Below are 23,996 nucleotides of genomic sequence, written 5' to 3' on the forward strand. Positions count from 1 at the left end.
TACGCCATGGGAAGCGTGAGTTCGGATTGGGCCGCCGGGCGTCCCTCTGTGGATTTCCACGAGTGGGGAAGCAGGCGGAGGCGCCAGCCCGTACGCGGATATGCAAATGATACCCGCCTCCTGCAGGGGAGAGCGCTGGTTGGTGGAGAGTGGCCGCGACCACACAGCTGAGAGGGGAGGGGGGGCGGTGCGGTTAGAACCGGTGGGTTCGTGCTTCCCATTACCCCCCACCCCCGAAGTGGGGGAGCCCTCGCGCGGCGGTGAGAGGGGTCGGGGAAGGGCGGGAAGGGGCTTCCCCTCGGAGCGGCCCTGACGGCCCCGCCAGTGGGGTCCCGCGCTGCCGGGGGCTCCGTGGCATCGGGGACCGCCGCTAGCGGAGTGGGGGGGCACTGAGGTGGCTCTTGCGGGAGAGGGCAGCTGTCCCTCGCCGCCCTGCTGGCGGGAAGCGCCCTTCGGCGGGCCCTTCCCCCCCTCCCCGCCGCCCGTGGCTGAGGTGATGGCCCTCAGGGAGGCCTCTCATGCTGCCCGCCCCGTGGGGCCTCTCTCGGGCTGCCCTGCTGGAGCCCTGTGCTGCCGGTAGAGCCAGGCCCGCGGCCTCGAGAGACGACATGAAGGAGCGTGGATGGATGGATGGATGGATGGATGGATGGATGGATGGGGCTTCCTCCATGTTTGTTTCCTTCCTCAGGGGGATACCTGCTGCCCGAAGCGCAGAGCTGATTGTTGCAGGAGCTGGAGGTTTGATGGAAGTTGTGGTTTAAGGACCCCACACCAGCACCGAAACAATTAAAAAGGGAAAGAGGATTGAGTCGATGGTATTGCTGGCCCCTCTCTGTTTCCTATGGCCAACACGCCCAGCGCAGGGCTGGCAGCTGCGGACCCCCGGATACTGGCCTTAGCTGCTCAGGTCACTGAGAGCAGGGAACAGGACATCCCCCTGCTCCTTCTAAACTTAAAGGGTAATTAATACCATTACTAAAATAAAAGGATGAGGTTAGTGAAGTACGGACAGTCCTTCTTCCTTCTGTCTCCTTAAATAGAGAAATTTTTTCTGAATGTTTCCGGCAGGGCTGGAAACTCAGTAAGGTTTATAATACAGCTTTTCCCGAGAGTGGCATTTGCCTTGGCAACAATAAGGAGGAGGAGGAGCTGGGGAGCAAATGGAGAGGAAGTCTTTTCTCCTTCTCAGCTGTCACTGTGTTTGTAAGATCCCTGCTGATGTGGGCATGGACCTTACACTTGGTCAAATAATTTCTCCCAGTGCTTTTGGGTGAAGAGACAGAGTGGTTGTTAGTATTCGATTTTTAAGTCTACATGTAGAAACACAATCACAAGCTCCTGTGTGACTCCCCCTGTCTTTCCTTTTGCCACATAGCCACTGCTCATACAAACGGTAGAAACAAGTTAGGTCCTGTTCTAAATTGGGATGTAATTAGAAGGAAGCTGTATGTTTTGCAGTGGTTGTGGTTTTATCTGGCCTAGGAAATGCATACAAATGGGCTATATCCCAGGTAATGTATGTTTTACTACTAAATATGTAATGAGAAAATGGAAACCTAAGTTTAGCTATCTTTCCCAATTGTCATATAATCTAACAAATGGATTGTAGTTGTAGGAGTGAAAAATGCTGACAAAACGTTTTATGCTGTTGTTAGCACTTTTAGAATTACCTTAATTCTGGCTCTGTGTACACATGTTTTAGAAAAGGAAAAAAAAAAATCTCATACATCAGAATCTTATGTTCCTCTTTGTCTCCCTCCTGCTTTCTTCCCACAGGAATTTTAAATATTGCTTCCTTGGGATGTGAAGAATCAAAAAAAATTAAGCAAGATATATACAATTATGATCTTACTCAGTACTGCATGCTGGTCCTTAGACAAGACCACTCTCGACTGCGTGGAGGCTGGGCTACTGCTGCCCAGCTAGCAGAGATACTAAGGTAAAAAAAAAAAAATTGCTAAGAAATTTTCTTCTTGTTTTCTTCCTGGCCTTTCATCTTGCTCTTTTTCTTTTCAAGCTGTAATACGTTGGCTCCCATCCAGAACAAGGCTTGTTGTTCAGGAAAGGCCAGGGTTAAAGTGCAGGGAGCAGTCAAGAGCAGAGGGGTCAGGCATAGCCTAATTGGTCCTGTTTAATTCATTCACATTGTGTTTCATTGAGTTGGGTAAACTGGGGGGAACGGTTTTTGTGTTGGCTTTACCTTTTCTTGTGAACAGGACTCATCAGTGTCACAGTTCTTACCCAGCAATTGCTAATTTTGAATTGCAGTTATTTTAAAAAGTTTGTGTACTTAGATTTCTTCTTGCAAAAATCTTCAGCCTGATTGACTCACAGCTTGGCTTGACTCTATTTAAATATCTATTTAGTATACCTATTTTAAATATCTATTTACATTTTAAACATAATAGAGGACTCGGTTCATACAGACTAGATAGCTTGATGTAGTGATATTGTGAGAATGGCATAATTAAGTTTAATTCATAGCTAGTAAATAAGACAACTTTAAAGTGAAATCCCCAGTGATGCAATCTCAATCCTTCATGTCAGGAAAAATAGTAAGTTTTAAATTTCCCCCGAGTTGTACTTGATTTTGGCTTAATTAGGGAGCAAAATTCTCAGGCATGAAGCAATTAGGCAACCATCTCTTATTTATGCCGTATCTGCAGTATGAATTTTTAATGCTAGTAATTTCACTAAGAGATGCAAGATTTATCACCAGAATTGTGTGATACTTAAATCATCCCCTATAAGCTATTTCAGTTTGCAGAGAAAACTGAAATGTATTTTAACTATAAAAATGTCCTTTTGTAACTAGATGAATCTCAGCTTCATGCCTAGAATTCTCTTTCCGAGGGCTTTGTTAAGCAAAGCTTTACATGTGTGCACTTACAAAAAGCTAACAAAGACTAGATAAGATGTTAGCAAAATTCATAAAAAGTTAGGAAGACTCTTTTGCTGCACTAGTATCAGTGCAGAGTACAGAATTTAAAAGCTTCCCTGTTGTAAAACATGCAGTTTCTTGTAAAAAGTCTTCCAGAAATGACTGATGTGTTTGGGGTGAGTAAGATAAGAAAACAGATCTGAAGAACTGATTTCCAGCCCATATGTATTTCTCAGTTAGAGAAAAGTTGTAGACAGATTTGCTGAAGGTTTTGTGGTAAGTAATATTTTTTAATACATATTTTCATTGCTTGATCCACACCCCTTTCATCATCAGGCTTCCTTTATCAGGTTTTTGTCTACCTTTCTATTTTGCCTCTTCTTTTCTTTTGACCATCAGAGCTCTACCCTAGCATGTGGAACAAGCCTGAACAGATCCTATGAAGCTAAAGGAGAAAGTGCCTTGGATATGTTTTTAAACTGAGACGTGCTACATTAAATAGTAATATACTTGCTGTCTCCAGCCTGTCAGTGATTCCGCCTCCTTTTGAGGCAGCTACCTTGGAGCCAGTCACAGCAGTTAACTGCTGTTCAGTGTCGAATTGTCCCATGCCAGTGAAGCATTTCTTCTCTGATGACGTGACATTCATTCTAAGCTGTTCAAACAGACCTTCAACTATTCAGGTTACTTTTTTTTCTTTTCTTTTCTTTCTTTCTTTTTTTTTTTTTCATTTCAGTCATTGTTGTGTAGGACTAGAGGTGAAAGAAGATACTGAGGAATTTTACAAGAAATTTCTTCCTTCAGCTATAGACAACCTGCTGTTTTTGGGAAGACGCTTGCAAGCACGATTTATCCGAGCAATCAAGGTATTTAAATTTCATAGTTAACAAAGCAGAGAACCTCTGTAAACTTTCCAATGTTATGTGTTGTGTAAGTAGGATATTATTCTAGGGACACTGTACTATGAACACTTATTTTCTTATGCCCTGGAGCTTTGAAACTGAAATCTGTCATTGTACAGCGTTGGGTTCATTACGTGTGCAAAGCTAGTTTGTTACCATAGGTTTGTTTAGAGAGTTTAGCTACTACTTTTCGCAAGTTTTAAAGGCAGGGGAACAAAATGCAATTGTAAGCAGGATAGAAGAATTACGGTGGTAAGATAGAAAAAAAAAAAATGCCTGACTAAGGGCAGCATCCCAGTCACGGTAGTGTCTTTTTAACTTTGCATATAATTAGTTCAGTCTTTGTAATGGCTCTGTTCCCACTGCTTTATTCAGCTTTACAAAAAAGGTTTAGGAAGTCTTAAGATTTTAAATCAGATTTGTTGAAGTTTGTTTTGCCAGAGAATTTCTGCTGCGAAATTGGCAAAAAATTCAAAAAATGCTCACTGCTTCTGAACCTGCACATTGGGAACGCCAAAGGCAGACTTTGAATTTGTAGGTTTGAACGTTTTCTTACATTTCTCTCCCTCTTTGCAGAGAAGAAGGGGTTTGCCCATCTAGGTTCCCTCGTGCTTATGAAGCATTCTGAGTTCCAGAATCGTAAGAAAAAAAACCTAACAAACGAAACCTATTAATAATTTAAATAACCAACCTCATGGATTCTGATAGCTTCTTTTCATATCCCTGTTTCCCCTTAGTATCTCACTTCTTGGCTCACTGGCTTCTTGCACTTAGTCAAAGTTTTCCTGTAGAGTATTGTGTTGGGCACCACAAACACAATCAATTCACAGAAAGTATCAGTAGAGTAACGTATTTTCTGTTAGTTCAATACTTTAGAAGTGCATTTACTGCTTAAGAAGGAAGCTTCCTGAATGACATCCCAAGAGACTCGAGTCTTATCCGCAATATGTAATTTCCCCCACACTTTCTTATTATGTCTCAGCCTACATGCTACTTGAGTCATGCTTGTGGGCAAAGATTTCTTTTGAATGCAAATGCAGTCTACGTTATAATTAGTCCTTTGGCTTTTAAACCATGTGGTCTCAGAGGTGACTGGGCACCCAGACTTGGTGCTTGCTCAGTGGAACTTTGGAAATCCCACTCTACCAGTGCAGATTTGTAGTTTATTCTGCCTTCATTTGCTTTTTGTAGAAGTCTTTGAAGTCAAGGGAAGTACTGAAATAGCTTTCAGAAACTGACGTATTGCCAAAACACAGAACAGATAATATTACAGCTTAACTTATTACTGTGATTTTGTATCTCTCATTGTCAGTAAGAACCAAATACAAAGTTAAACCATGACTGACAGCTGGAACTTGTAGCAGGGATCTAGGAATAGGCTTTCCAGAGTGTCATTTGTAGAGACTCAATGTGGGAGATATCAGGCCAAGTGCTTTATAACAACATTTGTCAGCAATGTAGTACTATCAAAAGCCCCTTTGCTGTCCACACACCAAGATTTTAGATTTCCAGTGGCCTGTGGCTCACACCTGTAATACAGACTCTAGACTGTGCGTCTGTATGTGCGTTCACATGTTAAAACCTGGATTCTTCCTGGTCATTTTTTCCAGTCCAGTGTTATCACAGGTAAGCACATAACATAGTCGGTTTGGCAAACTGATCAAACTTCAGCTTAATAGCGCTTTGGTGTTTGCTCCCAGACTTCCAACTGGGAAGTGCTTCTGAAGCCTTACCATGCCAGTTTTTAGGAACCTTTTCCATTTTTACTGTGTCCTCGGCCACTTTGGACCCTTTTTTTCCCCTCTGCTTTAATCTTAAATAATATGTTTCACCCTCTGTGGATTAAATCTGGGATGCATTTGTATTGAGATATTATTTGTCTTCTTAGCCCTCCTATGCTATAAAATATTTTTGAAGGAGTAAATAAGACTTCTCTCTCCCTGTTATGGTGTTTTCAAGAATGGATGCTTTTTTAGTATGGTTAGATTTTTCTTGATTGATCTCTGGCCTTTAAGCACTCGCAAGTTATTTTTTTGACTGGTTCCTACAGTTTCACCAACCTCATCTTGGAATTTGATGGAGTTTTGGTCTTCAGATCCCTGAAACATACAAACCTTCCCATTACATCAAGGCGAAGTCCTCAGTGAAGATATGTACACATACTTTTACCTACTTCTCTTTTGCTTAGGATGAAGAAAAACAAGATTTTTTATGCTGGTTCCAAACAGTAACTGATGCCATCTGCTGGCTGTTCGGTGGGCATATTCAACTAGCAGCATGCGGTAAGGGAAAAGTAAACCCATAAAACAACTGAAAATTTATTTATGGCAACTACAGGTATCAAGAATCATCATACAGGTATCAAGAATTTGTATATATCAAACATATGCAGAAACTTGACCAGACTACGTTGCAGCCCCTGAAAAGTAGATAGACTTGAAAACAGATTTCTGAAGTTGTTGCCATGCCAGGAAATTTTACAAACATCTAATGAACTTCGCTATACACTTCTGACCAAAATACGCTTTCAATTAAACCAATGTTAATAACACTGATTTTAAAAAGCAGAATTTTGTTTTGTTTCTAATATGGAACAAAAAAACTAAGGATCAAAAGATGTGTAACTAAAACCACACGTGGTCAGAAAAATTACTAAATATGTAGACAGTGATACGCTGGAATAAAAAAGATGGTGCTTTAATAATATCAGTGGACTTGCATTAAATAAACCTGCTGTAACAAACTGTCAAGGTTGAAGTCCTTACCTTTTCTGGATGTTGTTACCCCAGTGATAATGCCACTGTTGTAATAAGAAACTGGTACTAGTGTAACATAAAAGGCTTTAAAGTTTTTGTTCCATTGCAGCACCAGTGCCTGAGGGATATCCAAAGGCAGGAAAAACAGGGCTCAACATGTTTTTTAGCTGTTGAAGTAGTTTACTTATTCCAGTAAGTTTCAGTGTAAAAATTATAAAAGGAGGAGTTGGTTCCAGAAACAGTATCTGGTTTTACTTGCTATGGCATATGTTTCATAATGAAGTTTGTTTGTTTTATGGTATTTTCAAGTCTGGTTCTGATTATGTGATTTCTTGTTTGCTTGTTTTTGGTTTTTTGCAGTACTGCAAAATGATCACTTCCTGCAGTTGTTAATAACGGATGATGTTGAAACAGCAATTAAAATGATGTCTGTTTTACACAATATTCTGACGGTCAATAGGTTAGTTGTTTTCATATCATTGATTTTTCTGAAATTTAAATTTAAAACTCATTTCACTGGTGCTTGGTAAAATAGAAAATTTTCATATACAAGAATTGTTGGGGGGTTGTGGTTTTTTTCTTAGTCTTTGTTGTAGAAATAGAAAAAATAGCTATTTTCTTTATCTTGCTGTTAAATTGAGGGAATGGGAAACAGTCGATTGAAACAGTAGCACTGGCTGGATGAGATTGCTTGTCCAGCTATCTGGGTATGTTGATTTGCTGAACGCCTGACATATCTAAAAATAAGTCACTGTTAAAAAGCTCATAGTTTGTAATTAACACCTCAATTCTGTGTGTGCTTTCCCGTCTCTTTTTTTCTTCTTTTTAAAGTTCTGTCTTGCTCCAGGTTGATGAAGAGACCCTTCACTCTGTTTTGGATGAGCTTGTTTATAAGCTTTCATCTACCACCAATCCTGTTGTAGGAAATGCTGCTACAAAACTGCTTTTGTTGGTGGCAAAATTTTGCAAGCAGCTTGTGAAGTTACTCACAGCTCGCTACAAAGGTTGGTAAGCATGCATGGGACCAGTCGCTCAGCCTCCTCTTACACTCACTGTGAAACTGCAAAGATGGAGGTTTCCCATCTCAGTTCCATCCAACCATCCAATACAGATGGAGACTGCAGTGCTGTGTTGTTGGTGGTTTTTTCCCTTCTCTTCTGTTCATTTTCATTATAGTTTCGGGTGCCGCACCTCTTTCTGTTTCCTAGATTTATTTTCTTCAGTCTGTTGAGGACTCTGCATGTGGCAACTTGCCTTTTAAAGCTGCTGTTTGTCACTTCCAACTGGATGGGCTTTACTTCTTTCTATGTGATGTTCTGCATCTTTTTTCCTGTGCCAGTTGGCTGTTGAGAGATCCTAGTAGCAAGGTGCCTGTACTGCCATGGTAAGAGCCGTGTGTCAGACATCTGCCAGTGCGCTAAGGCTTGCTAGTCCAGAAGCAGGAAAGTTTTACTTAAAGTCAACTTCTGATCCTGGCTGTGGCACATCTGCTTATCTGATTGGTGCTGTTGTGTTACTGAGGCGCTGACTGTCTTTTGCTATCAAGTGATTGGTGTGAACTCTTTCCAGAAACTCATGACATGAGTTTATCATTTTGTCTTGATGCCTTTAGATGAGAAGGCTGAGTGTGCATAGAATTTGCTATGTTATTAATTATTTAATGAGATGTCCCATTTGATGTTTCTGTCTCTAGCCTAGCAGGGAGCTCCAGGAAACCCCTTTGTCCTCTGTCATGTCTATGGAGACTAAGAAAGAGGCTTTGATGTTTGCCAGATCTTTTATATTCTGGATGTTATTGATGGTCAAAACTACTTGTGAGCAGCCTCAGTCCTTTGGGGACAAGGACAGTAAGAAGTGGGTACGCTAGACAAAAAGGTCCAATTCCCTTTTTTTACACTTGTGCTAATTGCTTATTAGGCAGTGAATTTCGTGACGGGATGGGCAGCTTTGCCACCTTTTTGCTTACAGAATTGAGAGAGGAGGACTTTCTTTTGGTATGAAATTAAGTATAATGTGCCTAAGGCTGGTATCACATTGCAGATTCTTGTGAAGCTGCTGTGATGGTCTGATCATCCCAGATGTAGAATGCTGGCTTGTCTGAAGAGGTGCAAGTCTCCATCAAAGGATTATACTTTATTTTGTTCTAGAATCGCAATATGCCATAATCATTTAGAGACTCTTCATTTCTTGTACATTTCCTATTTCCACTAAGAAAAAAAAAAGGTTTTTTTTTCCCCGTATGTTTTTTTTTTTTTAAAGTTAGAGTCCTTATGTTAGTTTTCACTCAGGCTTTGGACTTCTTTAGATAGTTTGAGGAACAGCAGCAACAAAGAAAGCATTACAGTATTTCTACCATCTGGCCATCTCGTTGAAGTGACATGGCTTCACAGTGGCTCAGAGCCGTTGCCAGTATGAGGTACTTCGGTGTAAGCTTTCTATCAGTAGATGCAGCCTGCCAGCGGTGAGGAGGTCACTTGAACCTCACATCTCCAAGACTAGCAGGCTTTACACCAGGTTTCTAGGAGGGCACTAAAGCCTCTGAGAGGCACATGTGAGGTACTATTCCCTGGCAGTAGCTGAAAGGCGCATATGGCTACATAGTCAGTACAGAAACTGGCAAATAGTTGCGTCAGACCCACAGGACTTCTGTGAGGGACCTGCCTTGTGTTACTAGGCTACGTGGTTTTGCAGAGCTCAGGCAGCATTAAGGCACACACTGACTCCATTTGGAGTCTCACCTGTCTCTCCTGAAGTGTTTAACTGTCATCGTCCTTCCAAAATGGTGCATGTGTGATAGAACAGAGGTGCCATTTCTGTTTGCATGAAGGACTTTGTGCTCCATATCTAGATCCTGTAAGTATATATGAGTATTGAAGTTGCCCAGTGTATGAATATGCTCATGGACAATGATTTGAAAATGGAAATTTCCTGAATCTGCAGTTTTTCAGGAGGGTATCTAAACATGTGTCTACCTCCTGCTCTCCTTTCTTTTCCCTCCAACTCTCTGCAGAACTCTCAGGCTCTGGGATTTGTCTCATACACAGCTAAAAAGCACGTGTTACTGTCTGCTTGTGCCCTGTGCGTGACACCCCGAGTGTGTGATGTGCAGGGAGCGCAAGCGTGCTTTTTAGCTGCTGTGAACCTAAAAAGGTGTTTTGTCTCAGGGATTGGATGCACATGTACTCACAGTTAGACTATGCTATACAGGTAAGACGTCAAAGAATTCCAGTTATAAATAAATTTTTTTATGAAAAATATGAAATCAGTGCTAATAAAACCTAGCACTTGCATGGTGCTTTACATCCTTTTGGTACCTTACAGTGACTTACTGACAAGACACTGAAAGTACGTTGATAATTTAACTGCCAGTTATGTAGACACAATATATGGTGACTTGGACGTACAAAATTGCAATCGCTGTATAATGCTTCTCTGTGATGGTTGGAGCACCAGATAATACTCTGTATTGAAACTCAAAGATGACTGATGGTATTCAGCTCTAGTGTTCCTTTGCACATAGAATCAGATTTGATTTTTTGAAAATCCTGAAAAGAATAATCACTTTAGTGGTATCACGTGCTGCTTCTCTCTCACTTAGGATTAAAAGGGCTTTTAAGTAAACAGTGGACTGGCAAAGGATTTGACAGGGATCTCAGTCAACTCTTGGACCTGCTGGACTTGGAACAATGCAGTGGAAAAGGAGAAATGCGGGTACTGAAGTTTAACGAGACTTTTGTATGTGAAATCCTAGTCACATGTGATCTATATATATTTAGAGTGGATTTACTCAGTCACTTTGACGCTTTTCAAAGCCTGTGTTATTTTTTCACTTTGTTAATGGATTTTTAAATTTGCTATTTGTTTTTTTTCCCCTCCACTATTTTTGAAGACCTAAAGAAATTGTCCAGAGATAAAGGTGACTGTGACTCAAGAGATTGACTTTCTGTCGCAGATTCACCATAGATTTCTACACAACCATAGGGGCAAAAAATTAATTTAGTTTTGCTAACTATAAAACAAAAATAACTGTGTCTGCTTTTCTCACATCAGTGTGACAAATTTGGATCTCTGAACTCTAGGCAGCATTCATATAGAATTAAGTCATATAGAGAAAATGTTCAGAAAGAACACCTTCTGGGCTGTGTTCCCAATAAAAGAGATGATGTGTGTTTTATGAACTTCTTAACAAAATTTTACATGCAGGTTTCTCAAAGACAATACTTTAAAGGAAATCAAAGTTATATTTTATAGAGACCTGCTTTCATCTTCAACAGAGCAGGGTATTTAGTGTTGGGGTTTAAAAAAAAAAATCCATTTAACACTAGAATAGATAATTTTTTTTTTTCATGTTTGTTGTGTTTCAGTGACTTCTGATCATACTGCAAACATAACACTTCTCCTGCTGCTAATTCTTCAAACTTGTATTTCTGTCCCATCTAGTGTAGGTATTTTGATTGAATCACCATTTGAAATATCAAGTGCTTCAAGTGCTTTAAATACAAATTTCTAACATTGATGAATGCAGTTAATATATATTTTATATTTCTGCTGTAAATTGATTTGTTTACCACAGAGAGCATCGATCCAGATGATCAGATTAGCTGCCCTTGGAGCAAGTACAGGTGTCATGATAATAATCATCTTAGAGGACCTTAAATTCCCTAAGCTGTTACAAGTACTGGATATTGATGTATTTGAAAACTGATGGTTTTTTGGCCAAATGTTGAGATTGTTCCAAATATGCAAGCAGTAATAAAGTGGGTTTATATGCAGAGAAAATATTCTACCAACTGCTTTATTAATTTCAGATGCAGCATCAAGCAGCTTGTATAATCCAGGCTACATGGAGGGGATTTCTGACAAGGAAAAGGCTGAAAAAACTACCCCAAGCTGTGACCGCTTTACAGAGAAGCTTCAGGTAACCAGTACAGCTTTGTAAAAAGCACTAGTGAAAAGGTTTGGTTTGGTTTTTCTCAGGTCACAGAGTCATTGGATCTGCTGTCCAGGTAGTCAGTGCCCAGCCTGTCCTAGTTCATGAGGTTAATTTGTACCAGGTGTAGAACTTCACATCGGAACTTCATGTTGTTTCTGTTGGCCCATTTTCTGTGTTTGTGGAGGCTCCTCTGACTGTCAGCTCTGCCCTGCATGGGATTCTGATGACAGCCTTGATAAAGCCAAGGAAAATTACATCCACTGCTTTCCCCTTGTCCATGGAGCCAGTCATCACATCACAGAAGGCAATCAGGCTGGTCAAATATGATTTGCCTGTGATAAATCTATGCTGATGGTTCCCATTCACTTCCTGTGCTTCCTGGAAATAGCTTCCCTGAGGATTTGTTTCCATGTCCCAGGCCATAGGTTTGGGCTGACCAAGAGTTCCTTCATCTTGAAGATGCTTTTTCCCAGTCAGCTGTTATTTCTGTAACATAAAGGTAATGTAATGCCAATATGAGCTGCTTCACTACAGATTCTTTTAGTAGAAACATCCAAACAATGTGCTTTTCCAGCAGCACCAAACTGCCACTTCTGGTGCCAAAAGTTCCAACTGTCCCTTTCCCAGCTGCCAAACTTCTCTGCGAAAACACTTACTTCTATGATGCTTTTATATGTTTTCTGTGTAAAAATTTATGGCATATAGAACACTAAAACGTGGTACACTGTAGCATGGGATTGCACTAAATACCACTAGAGGATGAGGTACTGGTGGTAGAACATTTTACTGGTTCACAGTTAACTTGACACGAAATTTCACTGTAAATTGAATGTGGAGCTGTCCTGGAGTTTCCAATCGGATGTGCCAGAGTGCTGCAGAAACCAAGGCCCATAGTATTTTCTCCATATAGTGCTTGCAAGACCTTGTTCTTCATTAATATTTGAAATCTTTGACTCTCAGAACTGGAGTCACTTCAGTGACCTAGAAATAGTATCCTTTGATTTGAAGCACCACAGAAGAATGAAGCTACATAAATAATGCTTGTCTTACTTGAAGTAGGATTTCAGCAGTGATGTTAGCACATATTAGGCTAACTCTTTTGAGAAATTTAGTGTGAATTTAACATAGGATAAGGGATCTAAATCAAGTTCAGACTCTACAGCAGGTTTCTTCAACCTCTTTTTGCACATCTTGAGCATTACCATGTCAAAACTAGATCTTAGAAATCAATTAGTCAAATCAAATTGCATTATGATCAAGGGATTAGAAAGCAGACAGTTCTGATTTGTCGTCTAGACTGGCATTAGAAAAATAGTGGACTTTCAAGGGTGTAATCTTTAAATTCTGGAGGATTTGCAGGGGCATTGTGGCAGTGTCCATTGAGGGCCACTAGCCACTCCAGCTTTTGTGGGGAAACACCAAGAATGACATCCTTGCCACTCCTTTCTACTCCACCATACACTTTGAGCCAATATTTCTGCCCTTATCAGGCACCTTGCAAGCCAAAATCATAGCCCAGAAAACTTGAATGATGGACTAAGACATAACAGGGTAAAGCAGAAGGGAAAGGATAGTGAGCAATCAACGAGCTACTTGACTTTCTTGTGTCATATTTTCAGTACTGTAAGCATTAGTACATGCCTTTTAAATAGTTCTTGAGTCATTTAGATGGACTTTTGAATGTGTTTGTTTAATATTGAGAGGAATGGAAATGTATTAATATCCTTGCAGTTGTGTGTTTGTGGCTCAGTCAGTACCGATGTACTGAGTAAATATAGCACCTGTACAGCTCCAGTGTTGTTTTTTTTCTGTCTAGGCCAAAGCTGCAGTTAGTGTTATACTGAATTACCGTGTTTGGAATACTTTAAGCATGACTTTAGAAAAGTTTTCAAGAGGACTTTTTGATTTTTTAACAATCAGGGTTTGGTTATATTCACAGATTTATTTTAGAACAAGTGTGGTTAAATACTGCTGAGGTTGAAACTGTGAACTTGGCTCACCTGCAGCTGCAGTGGAAGATCTTAAGCTCTGCAAGTTAAAAACTTCTGAAACTCTGGTTTCAGAAATGTCTCCTCAGTGAATATTTAAGCCTGTTAATTTCTCCTTGAAGTAAGTTCAGTGTTACACAGCTAATTGTAGAACTGTTGAAATGGCAATAATTTGTATTAGCCATGCATCAAAAATCAAACCGTTTTATATATATAAGAGGTGATCAGCAGGAGGCTGATCTGTGCCATGAACTGCTGAAGGAAGCTTGGATCTCACTCTGTATGTGTTTTGTTTCTGTTCAGAGGCATTTCTCTGTCACACTGTGGTCTTGTGCAAACAAATAGGTCTTATCATTAGGAGGAACTGAGACTGAAGAAGAGCGTGTGTTTTGCAGATTACATGGCAAAGAATCAGTATCAAAGAAACATTTAAATATCTGACAGACGCTATTGGTAGTTTCACAGATGCACATCTGAGAAGTTCATGAAACATTCTTGTAGTTTTCCACCTCGTGGAGCTGATAAAAATTTCTAGGGAAAATTATTAATAGTTTTATCAAGAAAATGTCATCAAAAATCCTGCTTGATCCTGTGACATCATTCCACTGAGAAGTATAATATGTGCCTGCCTGGATTAAAAATGCAAAGATTTACAGCTCTAATTTGCAGAAATGCGTGGGCTGAAGGCCTCTAGTTTCCTTGAGACTATTCTGATGTAATCACATATATCATGATCTGTCTTTGTAGGTAGATGTGTGGCCACGCTTCAAGTCTGCATTACCATCATAAAAGGATTATGGTCTTTCAGATCATGGTGGAGGCTGTTTATCACTTAGGGCCAGATCTTTAAATCCAGAGCATCTCTTTTACACAATAGCTTCCATCCCATCTTTCCCCACCCAGTTATGGAGGTTGAGGAGAAAGTATGGTTGGTGGAAAAAATATATTGCAGTTTATATTAGCAATGGGAAACACACAAATAACTCAATAGTACTGCAAATCTAAAGGTATGTGACATGAAGCGATATCAAGATTGCTGGACATTAGTTCTAATCTATGGTCTTTTTTCCCCTTTCCGGTACCCTTTATGCCTGTGCTCTGTCTGTTCTCTTTCCTAGTGCTCAAGGTGCTCCTTTCATTGTCCTTGGAAAAGGGCTAGAGAAGAGCTCAGGGCTGTGGGTCCAGTGGAGGTACTCGGGTCCTGAGTGGGCAAGTGATTTTGCTGCAATAGGAGAAGAGGAGGAGTCACATCATTACCTCATTATAAAGTCTCAAGTGTTAAGCTGCTAATGAGGTCAGGTCCATTGGGACAAAAGGAGTAGTGAAGGGAGGCGGAGTCCTGGCTCACAGCTCCTTATGCTTCACTGAGACCAAAGTGGTCTCAGTAATTATTAGTATCAGTACATCAGTATATCTAGTATTAATATATTAGTCTCTATATTAATATGTTAGTGTATATATCAATTATATATATAGGTAGGCTATTATTAGCTTAAACTCTCTGGGGCCAGTTACAGAGTTTTCAGTTGTCTCAGCTGTGAAACATCTGCTGGGGCTTTCTGTTGCCAAGCACAGCTGGGCAACATCCTAACATCAAGTTACAACAACTAGTACAGATCAGGAAGAGTTTGCAAGAAAATTCTTTCCTAGTGTTCTGTTAACAAAGTTGATAGAGAAAATGTGGCAGTCTGTATTTCCTGGAGAAAAAAAAAATCCCTCTAAATTTAAGAAGTGAGCCTTAACAGACAACATTCTGATCTACTTTTGCAGTCAGTCCAAAAATAATAGTACGTATTATGGAAAGCAGGTGCCATGCATGCTGATGGATGCACTGGAAAAGGTGCATACTGGAGCAGATGACTAATGTTGCTTTACCTCTTCCCCAGATAATGGAATCAAAGTTGTTGTTCTAGTTCGTGCTGGCTATGAATGTCCCACACGGAGCACTGTTCTCTTCAGAGTCCTTAGAACTTTATCCTTTGATTGGCTACCAGATTGAGTGACTGGCTCAGATTTTTTTTCTTGGCTATACATAGTGTGGTAATTTGTTAGCTTGCAGATGATTCCTCATTGCTTGGTGTGGTCCTGCAGCCAATAGCGGGAATGGCAGATTATTTTGTGGATTTCCTCCCTCAATGCTGGGCCATTTAACACAAAGAGAACAAGAGATGGTTTTAAGAAATGTACGATTGAAGCTAATTGTTAATGTATTTGTGTATTGCAGAGCTAAGCGGGAACAGGAGCTGCAGCATTTGAAAAAACAGAAGGAAGATGAGGCTCTAAAACTGCAAATGCAACTTCAGAGGCAGAGAGCCATGAGACTCTTCCATGAACGACAGCTGGCCTTACTGGAAATAATCCATGCCAGTATGATATATATTAAACTATACTAGAAGATTAAACTGTCTGGGTCTCCTTAAGAGCAGTTTCCTCAAGTATATTTCCTAGTCTTGCCTGTCTGTTTGCACTTCAGTCCAACTGTCTCTTCTGACCCAACTATCTGACAGAGAACATGCTAATTCTACAAGGGTAATTACTGATCAAGATCTGCTGCCTTCAAAATGGCCCAGGAGAAAGGGAAATCCAACTTTCTTGTGTTACAAAGCTCCCTTGCAGCTATAAGTCTCTGAGACATGGCCCACAGCTTGGATGACAGACCTTGGATGAAAAGAGGTTTTTAACTGATAGCGCCCCAGCTTTTTTGGTACTATCTAGTTTAAGGATTAAAAAAATAAATTGTAAAGAGATCCCACCCTACAGTCTTATAACTGGGGTTTTGCTACATTTGTAGGTCAGGTAAATAAGTACATGGAGGAAATGGAGGGGAAATCAGCATTAACTATCCAGAGATTCTGGAGAGGGTATAGAGCAAGAAGAAATTTTCATCAACAGAGACAATCACTTAAGGAGTATAAAGCGGCTGTTGTCATTCAGAGAGCAGTAAGTATATATACTTTGTTCTGACATGAGGTAGGACTGAGTGGATTATTGCAATGCCTCAAAAAGCTCTGTTTATTCTCTTACTGTTGATGTACCCATAATTTATTAAAAAATATTCAGAGGATGGTAGTCTAGAGCCACAAGTTGTTTAGATGGGTTAAACCTTCCATATATTACAAAATCTTGTACAGCCTTGCAACTAAAATGTAAGAGCTGCCACTTTGAAACCTAAGGTTGGAATTTCACCACGCTACAGATGAGTTGGTAATTTATTATGAGTGTTCTTACTTATGATTTAGTATTCATGCTGACCATTGTATGTTGTCTTTTCAGCTTCATAGCTAAATTTATGCTTTAACAGATGCAGTACTGAAATACTTTTCTTTCACTGATTGATTACAGACAAAGCGAGAAGACAAACTTCCTGTCTGTGATTGTCATATTCTCATATGTTCTTTACAAAGGCTTGTAAATTCTTGGAAAAACGAAGAAGGAGGAGACCTCTCTCTTCTTGGAAAGATCCCAAGGGACTGACTGATGAGCAGAGACTAGCTTTGCAGCAGAAGGTGGATGACTACATCAAATTGCATCCGGTCTGTTTCTTAGTCATTTCATAATTCGCATTAATGATGCAACATAAAGTACTGTAGGGATGAAATATATTCAGCTTCATAAATTCGGATCAAGATAATCCATGTGAGGTATGCATATATTAACCCTGCTTGTTTGACAGCGAGGCACTAGGATATTGGGGATTTTAACCATTAATCTAATAAAAAGGGTCAAAGCAAACTGTAATTGGAAAATTCATATACTTGATGACGGATAGCTTTGGAGAGAGCTGCAGAGGAAGCAAAATTATTAAGTTAACAATTAAGAACAGCATTTGCATTCCTTGTTTAGACATTATTCTGCCCCCAGAAGATTTAAAATAACCAGCTCCTAATGGTAACAAAATGTTATTTTCCTCCAGGCTTCACAAATGTCAGAAGAAATGAGTAAAGAATTGCATATGCAGGCCCAGGAAAAGCTGGCACAGTTCCTATTGAGGAGCAGACTGGATCAGAGAGCAGCGCAGCGGAGAGAGACATTACTGGCTCAGGTCAACACCGATGTGGAGCTGTTAATGAGTATGTGAATGCTCTGGTCATAGTTTTGATTACCATTTGGATTAAACTAATTTAGAGAGAAAATTGGAGGGAACAGTGGTAAAGCCTCATTTCAAAACTGAAAATATTTCTTCCTTTGCCATCTGCCTTATCTTGAGATTCAGGCTTTGTTAGAGATTATCTAAGTGTTGCTATAGGTTACGTATACACATCTGCTTTTCAAGGAGCATCTTATTCTTCTGCTAATAGTCTCTCTCTGATATGTTCACAAGAAAAGCAATGGCCCTGTGAAAGGCATTAAAATTTCTAAGAAGGGAATCTCACACAGCCTCTTCCTCTACATTTGTTTTGCTTTGTTCTGTTTTCTTGTGTTGTAAGCAAGCCACTCGTTGAAGTGCTCTCACCTTTTCCAGATAAAGAGGGAAATCTTTGAGTTATGAATTCTGAGTCATGTTTTTATTTTCTCCGGCTTGTCCTTATTTGAAACGGAATTCACTATTGTGCTACCTTAATTCCAGACAAGTAGCCTGGAGTAAAAGAGCAAGAATAGCAAACTGCAGCCACCAGAGAGCACCCAAGCCGGACAAAATTCAGCAAGTTACTGAATTCCATTATTTAGTCTGTCCTGTGCTGTGTCACTGCAGCTCATCGCTCCCTGAACAGGCAAATCAGCAACACACACTCACACTGTGCTGGGTCCCCCAGGCAGGGAATAAACACAGCGCTGCCGCACCAGAGCGGTGGAAACACTATACTGATGTCACCCTGCGCCAGGAGCGATGATCCAGCCGGAGCAACCAGCAGCTCCTCTTTCTCTTAGGTCATAGTTTCACAAAAAGTCATTTTGGTGGATGAATGACTGTTGTCTGCTGAATGAAGTTGTCCTGCTTTTCCCCTCTTCTATTCCTTCCCCCATTATATATTTATTTTTTCAGATTAGTCTTAATTTGTATTGCTTCTCCAATCAGGTTTATCATGCAGCCATAAAATTGTAATGCCAGCATGGGGAAAGGAGTTACCTAGGACAGCGGGAAGTGGGAGGGGAAGGAAAGGTCCTTTTTTTGTTTGAAATACTCATAAAACCACAAACAAAGAAAATTATTCTTCTTGTTTTTACAGATGCTCCAGGGTTAGCAGAGATCACAGAAAAAGATCTTGATGTCTTTATGAGTCGATCAGTCCCTGTAGCTACCAAGGCAAGACAATCCCACAACACTATGCTGAAATACACTCGCTGCCCGTGGTGGAAGAAGCTTGGAGATGAGTTTGTGGAGGATGATGTCATTCCTGATGATGCCCTAAATGCAGAACTGGGAACTCTGTTTATTGGTGGAAAGAAATCCTTTTAGGTAACAGGCAGAAGAATTTCTTACGCAACCAGACTCATATCTTGCACTATGTATTCACTTGCGTGTGTTTTTAAGGAAGGAAAACACTTGAATTGTAAGACAAAGCACTGAAAAAGACCAAAGCCTTATTTTAGTGCATTTTACTTACTAAAAATCTCTTCCTGTACATCAACAGTTAGATCCTATTGATTGTGCTGTTGCAAATAGGATTTAAATACTGTAGTTGTAAATGAGGATATTTTGTAATCTGTATCACTTTAAAAGTAAGTTCATAACCTTTGGCTTTTCAGTTCTTACTCACACTCAGATGTGTATAGAATCATGCCATTGTAAAAGCCTGGGCTTCTATAGCAAAATATTTTATCAGGTGTTGTGCTTTGAGATAAAGATGGGTTCGGAACAAACCAAGACATGAATAAGAAGTCAAGCAAGCACTAGGCAGGCTGGGTGCTTCTGGCAGGGTAGAGCAGTGGACTTCAGTGAGCACAGGCAAAGCTTGGCCTGAGGAACTCCACCAGCCTCTTGACAGCAGCAAGAGAAAAAGCAAGGGGAGGAAAAAATGCCAATATTCTTGGATTATATGTGTGCTCCTTTAAAAGCATGCAGTTCTTTCCACAGCCAATGCAGTGCATTGTAACACGGCCGCAGTCCGAACTGTTGTAAGGGATTGTAGCCTCAGTGTGACCATTTGGACCATCAGTGCTGTCTTCTCAAACCATGCAGATGCTGTTTAATCTGGAAAGGTCTACAGCACAGGGCCTCTGCAGTGGCTGTGACCCGGTACGCAGTAAAAACCTACAGTCAAGGGCAGAAGGCTGCTGCTTACTGATGTGCCCAGAAAGCAAGGAGAACTCAAGGCTGCAGCTAGTGCCATAGGTGCCTGTGCTGTTTTTTTAGGTGAGAGGCCAAGAGAATCCTAAGAATAAGATCTTACCTCACTGCAGAAAAAGAAAAAGCGCAGTGATTTCTGCCAGTTGTATGTGGGCAGCAATACTGGTTCAGCATGTTTGTTTTCCATTCTCTCTAGAAGGTTTTGAGTTTTAATTTTAGTGGAGATGAATGGAAAACAAATAAATAGAAATAGTGGGCAGAAGCCCAAGCCTGTTCAGATGCAGCTGATACATTGAAATTAATAACTGGACAGCTGCCAAGAGGAAGAGCTGTGCTCTAGGTTAATTTTTTAACAGAGCTGTGATTTGGAAGGCACTGAATTGGCTCTCAGTTCCTTTCTTGGAGAGTTAACTGGTGGAACAATCCATTAAGCATTTGCCAGAGCTCTTGCATGTGTCTGTTGAGTTACAAACTGTTCTGCACAGCCCTGCTATTAGTTTTACACCATGCCCATAAGAAGACAGGTGCCCTACAACCACCAGAGTGGAGAGGCTGGGGGCAGTCACCAAGCGTTCCTGGGGATGGAAGCTACCCCCCAGCAGCTGCCAAGCTCTGGTGCTGGAAAAGGCCCAGCATCTCTGTATGAACTGCAGCAAGCCAGCTGGTCCCTCACAAATACATGAGTCCTCTGTGCACGGCATAGTCCCCTGTGCCATGCAGCCACTGACCCAAACTATTCTGAGACGGCAGCCTCTGATGTTATGTTTATACCTAATCACCTTCATTATAACAGCTCTTTAGTACGGGGGGATGCTCATAGAGGTGCTTTGCTTAATGTGTTTGATGTAAAGAGACGAGCCCCCTGGCCAGTGTTAAATACCAACTGAATTATAGAGCCATCTTACCAAAAAGCCATTTATTGTAATGGCCATTGCCACTCACTGCCATTAGAGTGGATAATGAACTCCCCCTTTGGAATATGCAATTTGCAGAATAATGGGATTTTTTTAAGTGAACAGAGAGCCTGATGGAAGGTGCAGTCTTGCTGGAGGAATTCGAGTTGCTGGGTTGTTTATTCCCAACCCAGCAGCACAAATTCCCCTGCCCCACCACTGCCCTGATAAGTAAAAATGCCTCTTCTTACTTTGTGCTTGTCACCAGGAGATCTCAGTCATCTCCATTTTACAGAGCAGGGAAAGCAAGGCAAGAGAGCCAGAAGGGAACGTGCCTATGGCTGTAGATAACTGTATAACCTGTCACTTGTTCCCGTTACTGTCCCAGGCAGAGCAAGCCAGAAAGGAGCCACTGGAGCATGCTGGGGCAGTGCTGGGAGATGCTCTCAGATGCCAGTCACTGTGGCCAGCTTGGAGCCTGGGCCCAGCAAAAGAGACCCCCAAGCTGCCCTGCTGCTGCCCCTTTTGCTCATGAGTGGGAGGGATTTGGCATAGCTTGGCTCATCCTCTCCTCAGGTCCTCCTGCACCATGCACAGGACATGTCGCTGGCGACTTACTTCACTGCAGCTCCTTCTGGCATAAAATACTCCTGCCTGAATAATGGGAACAGATGTAGACAGCTGAGCGGAAGCCACCTCCAGCCTGCTACCAGGTGACCAGTCCTGTCTGAGTTATGTGGTCACCAAAAATAAGACTGTAGGAGAGGCTGTGAGCTGAGATGGGGCCAGTCCTGCTCCCTGCTTGCCACAGACCACAGGCACGCTTGGAAAGCACATAAACGTGCCAGAGAGGTCCTCCAGCTGAGTAGGAAAAGGGGCAGAATTTGGTCGTGCCGAGCAGGTCTGGGCTGTGCCACTTCGGATAGCAAACAGGCCTGCCCCAGCAGCCTGGAGACAGACCCTGCACACGCCCGGAGGAAGCGCGGGGTGGAGTGACAAACCTGGGGTGCCATGCTGTGATGTGCAGAGGGGCAGAGGTGAAGCTGGAGCTGTGAAGGCAGCAGTGCTCAGGTCATTAAATATTGATGCCATCTAAGCTGGCCTGTGGGGGCGATTTAGCTGAATTGCAGGTTTCTGTTGCTGAGATAAATTGGACCAATTTGTCATGTGATTTTGTTTCTTCCCTCCCTTAAGTAAAGCTATACAGGAGTGTTATTGACACAGCTTCAGCAATCTGGACAACAAAATCCTCTGATGAAATAAAAAAGAAGGAATGGTGACTGTTCTTCTGCCAAAGGTGCCACCAGAGTCATGGAACAGCAAGAAGGCAGCAAAAGGAACAACAACAACAAAAAAATCACTCATCCCTTTCAGAGCTGGAGACAAAGCAGTGTCCTCTGCTGGCTCCTGCAATTGAGGAAAATTCCTGTTTATCCAGACAGATGCTTTTTTTCAGCTTTAGCTGTAACTGGACTCTGCAAACAACAGGACGCTCATCTCTAGTGGAGACGCAGGCATGTGCTTGAGACTATGCTGCTAAGTCCAAGGGCATCTCCTGGCCTGCCAGGCTGCCTGTAACAGGAGCCCTGAACTGAGGACGGGAGATAACCCTGATGCTGTTTCACCTCTCGCCGCTGAGTCTTCTACTGCTGATTTCCATGGGAGCAGAATCTGGTACAAACATCTGCTCTCCACTGCAGAGTATCATGTACATCAAGAACAAGGAGAAATGAAAGCTTTCTCCATGTAGCGGAATCGGGGCTATTTATAAATAAGCATGTATCAGAAAAGGGGGATCCGCAAAGATCATCGCAATCGGTCTCTAAGTTCTCCTTGTCATCCTTCTTCATAGCACAGGAACACCGGGTCATGCTCCAGGCATTCTTGTGTACAAAGAAAAACTCTTTAATAAAGAGGTTGTTTACTAAATGAGCAATATATGGGCCTAGATTTACCAAGGGGAACTCCTGTCCCCTCTCTCCGGGTTCACTCTGGCTGCCTTCTTAGAACAGAGGGGCAAAGTCTGGCAGGTGAGGACCAAGGTCAGGACAGTGCCGCCCTGGCAATTTTTCCCAGCTGTGCTGAAGAACTCCTCTATGACCTTGAGAACATTCTGTCTCTGCCTCTGTCTTTTCCTCTCTCAAATGAGCCTTATGAAGAGGTTTCATATGTTGCATGGTAATTTGCTTTCAGAGCCTTCAGTGGAGGATGCTGTGTGAGCCCAGTGCCATGGAAGTCCCTCTCTACTAAGGTGAAACAGGAGTTTGACAGGCCCCAGAAAGAAAAAATGTTTGTATAACCAGATGTTGAACACACAGAAAGACCTCAGGGTTGCCATGCTCTTTATTTCTCTTTGAATTCAGCTTCTCTCCGCAGAGTTTAGTTCTTTTCTATTTAATTACATCCTCTAACAGAAACAATGTCTTTAGCTATGCGTGATCACTTAACAAAACCTATGACCGTGAGCAGTTCTGATCAGGGAAACTTCATTTAACACATCTTGCCAATCCAGAACCTGCCTGTTTTGAACAAGGTGAACATCCACACATACGAGACAGATAAGATGACCCAGCTCAATCTAGTATTACATGATAGAGCCAGTGACTGTGACACTTAATCCTAGAAACAATCAAAGCAACCTTTAAGTTTGCCAAACCCCTTACTGTCTGAAAGGGAAGAGGTGTTTGAGCTGGCACTGCTACCCCTAAAATGAATGGTGAATCAAAACAAAATAGTTGCAAATGCAGGATACAACTCTGTTCTGTGCTCAGGAACAAGGAAAAACGGAGGCATTACCATTGCCTTGGCTTTATTCCGAGAGTAGCTCCACTGGTTTAAGCGAGGCTGCCCGTCACCTGTGAAGGCTGATAGAGGAAGATAGTCGTGGAAGTCACCAGAACCATGCTTGCTTCAGGACAAAAGAACGTGCCATCCGCGGCCAGATATTAGGGACTTACGAGGTGGTCAGTCTAAAGCAAATCTACTGGATACGGAAAATGAAGGGAAGCACCGTGAGGGGAAGGCCAGAGCTAACCCAAACCCCACCTTCCCCGCTGGAAACTGCCGGGAAAGGAGGGGAGCCGGGCTGGGGAGAGGGGCGGCGGGGTGCCCGGCTAAGCCCTCTCAGGGCTGGGGAGAGGGGCGGCCGGGTGCCCAGCTAAGCCCCCTCAGGGCTGGGGAGAGGGGCGGCCGGCCTCACCCGCGGGTGCCGCCGGGTCCGGCGAGGGGCTGGCGGGGCTGCCACCATCTCCCAGCAGCGCCAGCGTCCACCAAGCCCTCACCGAGGCGCCCACAGAGCCGAGGAGGAGGGTCCGGCTCCTCCCGCCCCCGCGGGGACACCGGTATCTGTCCCCTCAGCTGCCGCCCCCCTCCCCTCACCCCTCTCCCTTCCCCTCAGGCGCGCGGCGGGCGGGG

General features: G+C 42.2%; 1 protein-coding gene across 3 annotated transcripts; it reads left to right on the plus strand.

Moving 5' to 3' along the window:
- Positions 1–134: 134 nt before the first annotated feature.
- On the plus strand, positions 135–22,449 carry IQCB1 (IQ motif containing B1). 3 transcript variants are annotated; one of them, XM_063341984.1, is made up of 15 exons: positions 135–260; positions 689–959; positions 1,777–1,939; positions 3,618–3,747; positions 5,972–6,065; positions 6,900–6,999; positions 7,371–7,543; positions 10,138–10,274; positions 11,348–11,457; positions 15,685–15,827; positions 16,252–16,400; positions 16,865–16,993; positions 17,374–17,530; positions 18,629–18,858; positions 21,777–22,449. In XM_063341984.1, the coding sequence occupies exons 2-14, from the start codon at positions 842–844 to the stop codon at positions 18,856–18,858; spliced, it is 1,833 nt and encodes a 610-aa protein (XP_063198054.1). In that variant the 5' UTR covers positions 135–260; positions 689–841; the 3' UTR covers positions 21,777–22,449. The 3 variants fall into 3 exon arrangements, with proteins under 3 accessions (XP_063198054.1, XP_063198057.1, XP_063198056.1); XM_063341987.1 differs by having other exon boundaries at positions 10,138–10,250; XM_063341986.1 differs by having other exon boundaries at positions 18,629–22,449.
- The last annotated feature ends 1,547 nt before the right edge of the window (positions 22,450–23,996 follow it).

This window comes from Chroicocephalus ridibundus, chromosome 7 (assembly GCF_963924245.1).
Source record: "Chroicocephalus ridibundus chromosome 7, bChrRid1.1, whole genome shotgun sequence".
Taxonomy (NCBI): Eukaryota; Metazoa; Chordata; class Aves; order Charadriiformes; family Laridae; genus Chroicocephalus; species Chroicocephalus ridibundus.

What these genes read in the sequence shown, in the direction of transcription:
- IQCB1 (XM_063341986.1), top strand. Translation starts at nt 842, where the DNA reads ATGGCCAACACGCCCAGCGCAGGGCTGGCAGCTGCGGACCCCCGGATA. An exon ending in CAGCTAGCAGAGATACTAAG is followed by an intron (nt 1,940 to 3,617) that starts GTAAAAAAAAAA and finishes TTTTCATTTCAG; the next exon opens with TCATTGTTGTGTAGGACTAG. An exon ending in GCTTTACAGAGAAGCTTCAG is followed by an intron (nt 11,458 to 15,684) that starts GTAACCAGTACA and finishes TGTGTATTGCAG; the next exon opens with AGCTAAGCGGGAACAGGAGC.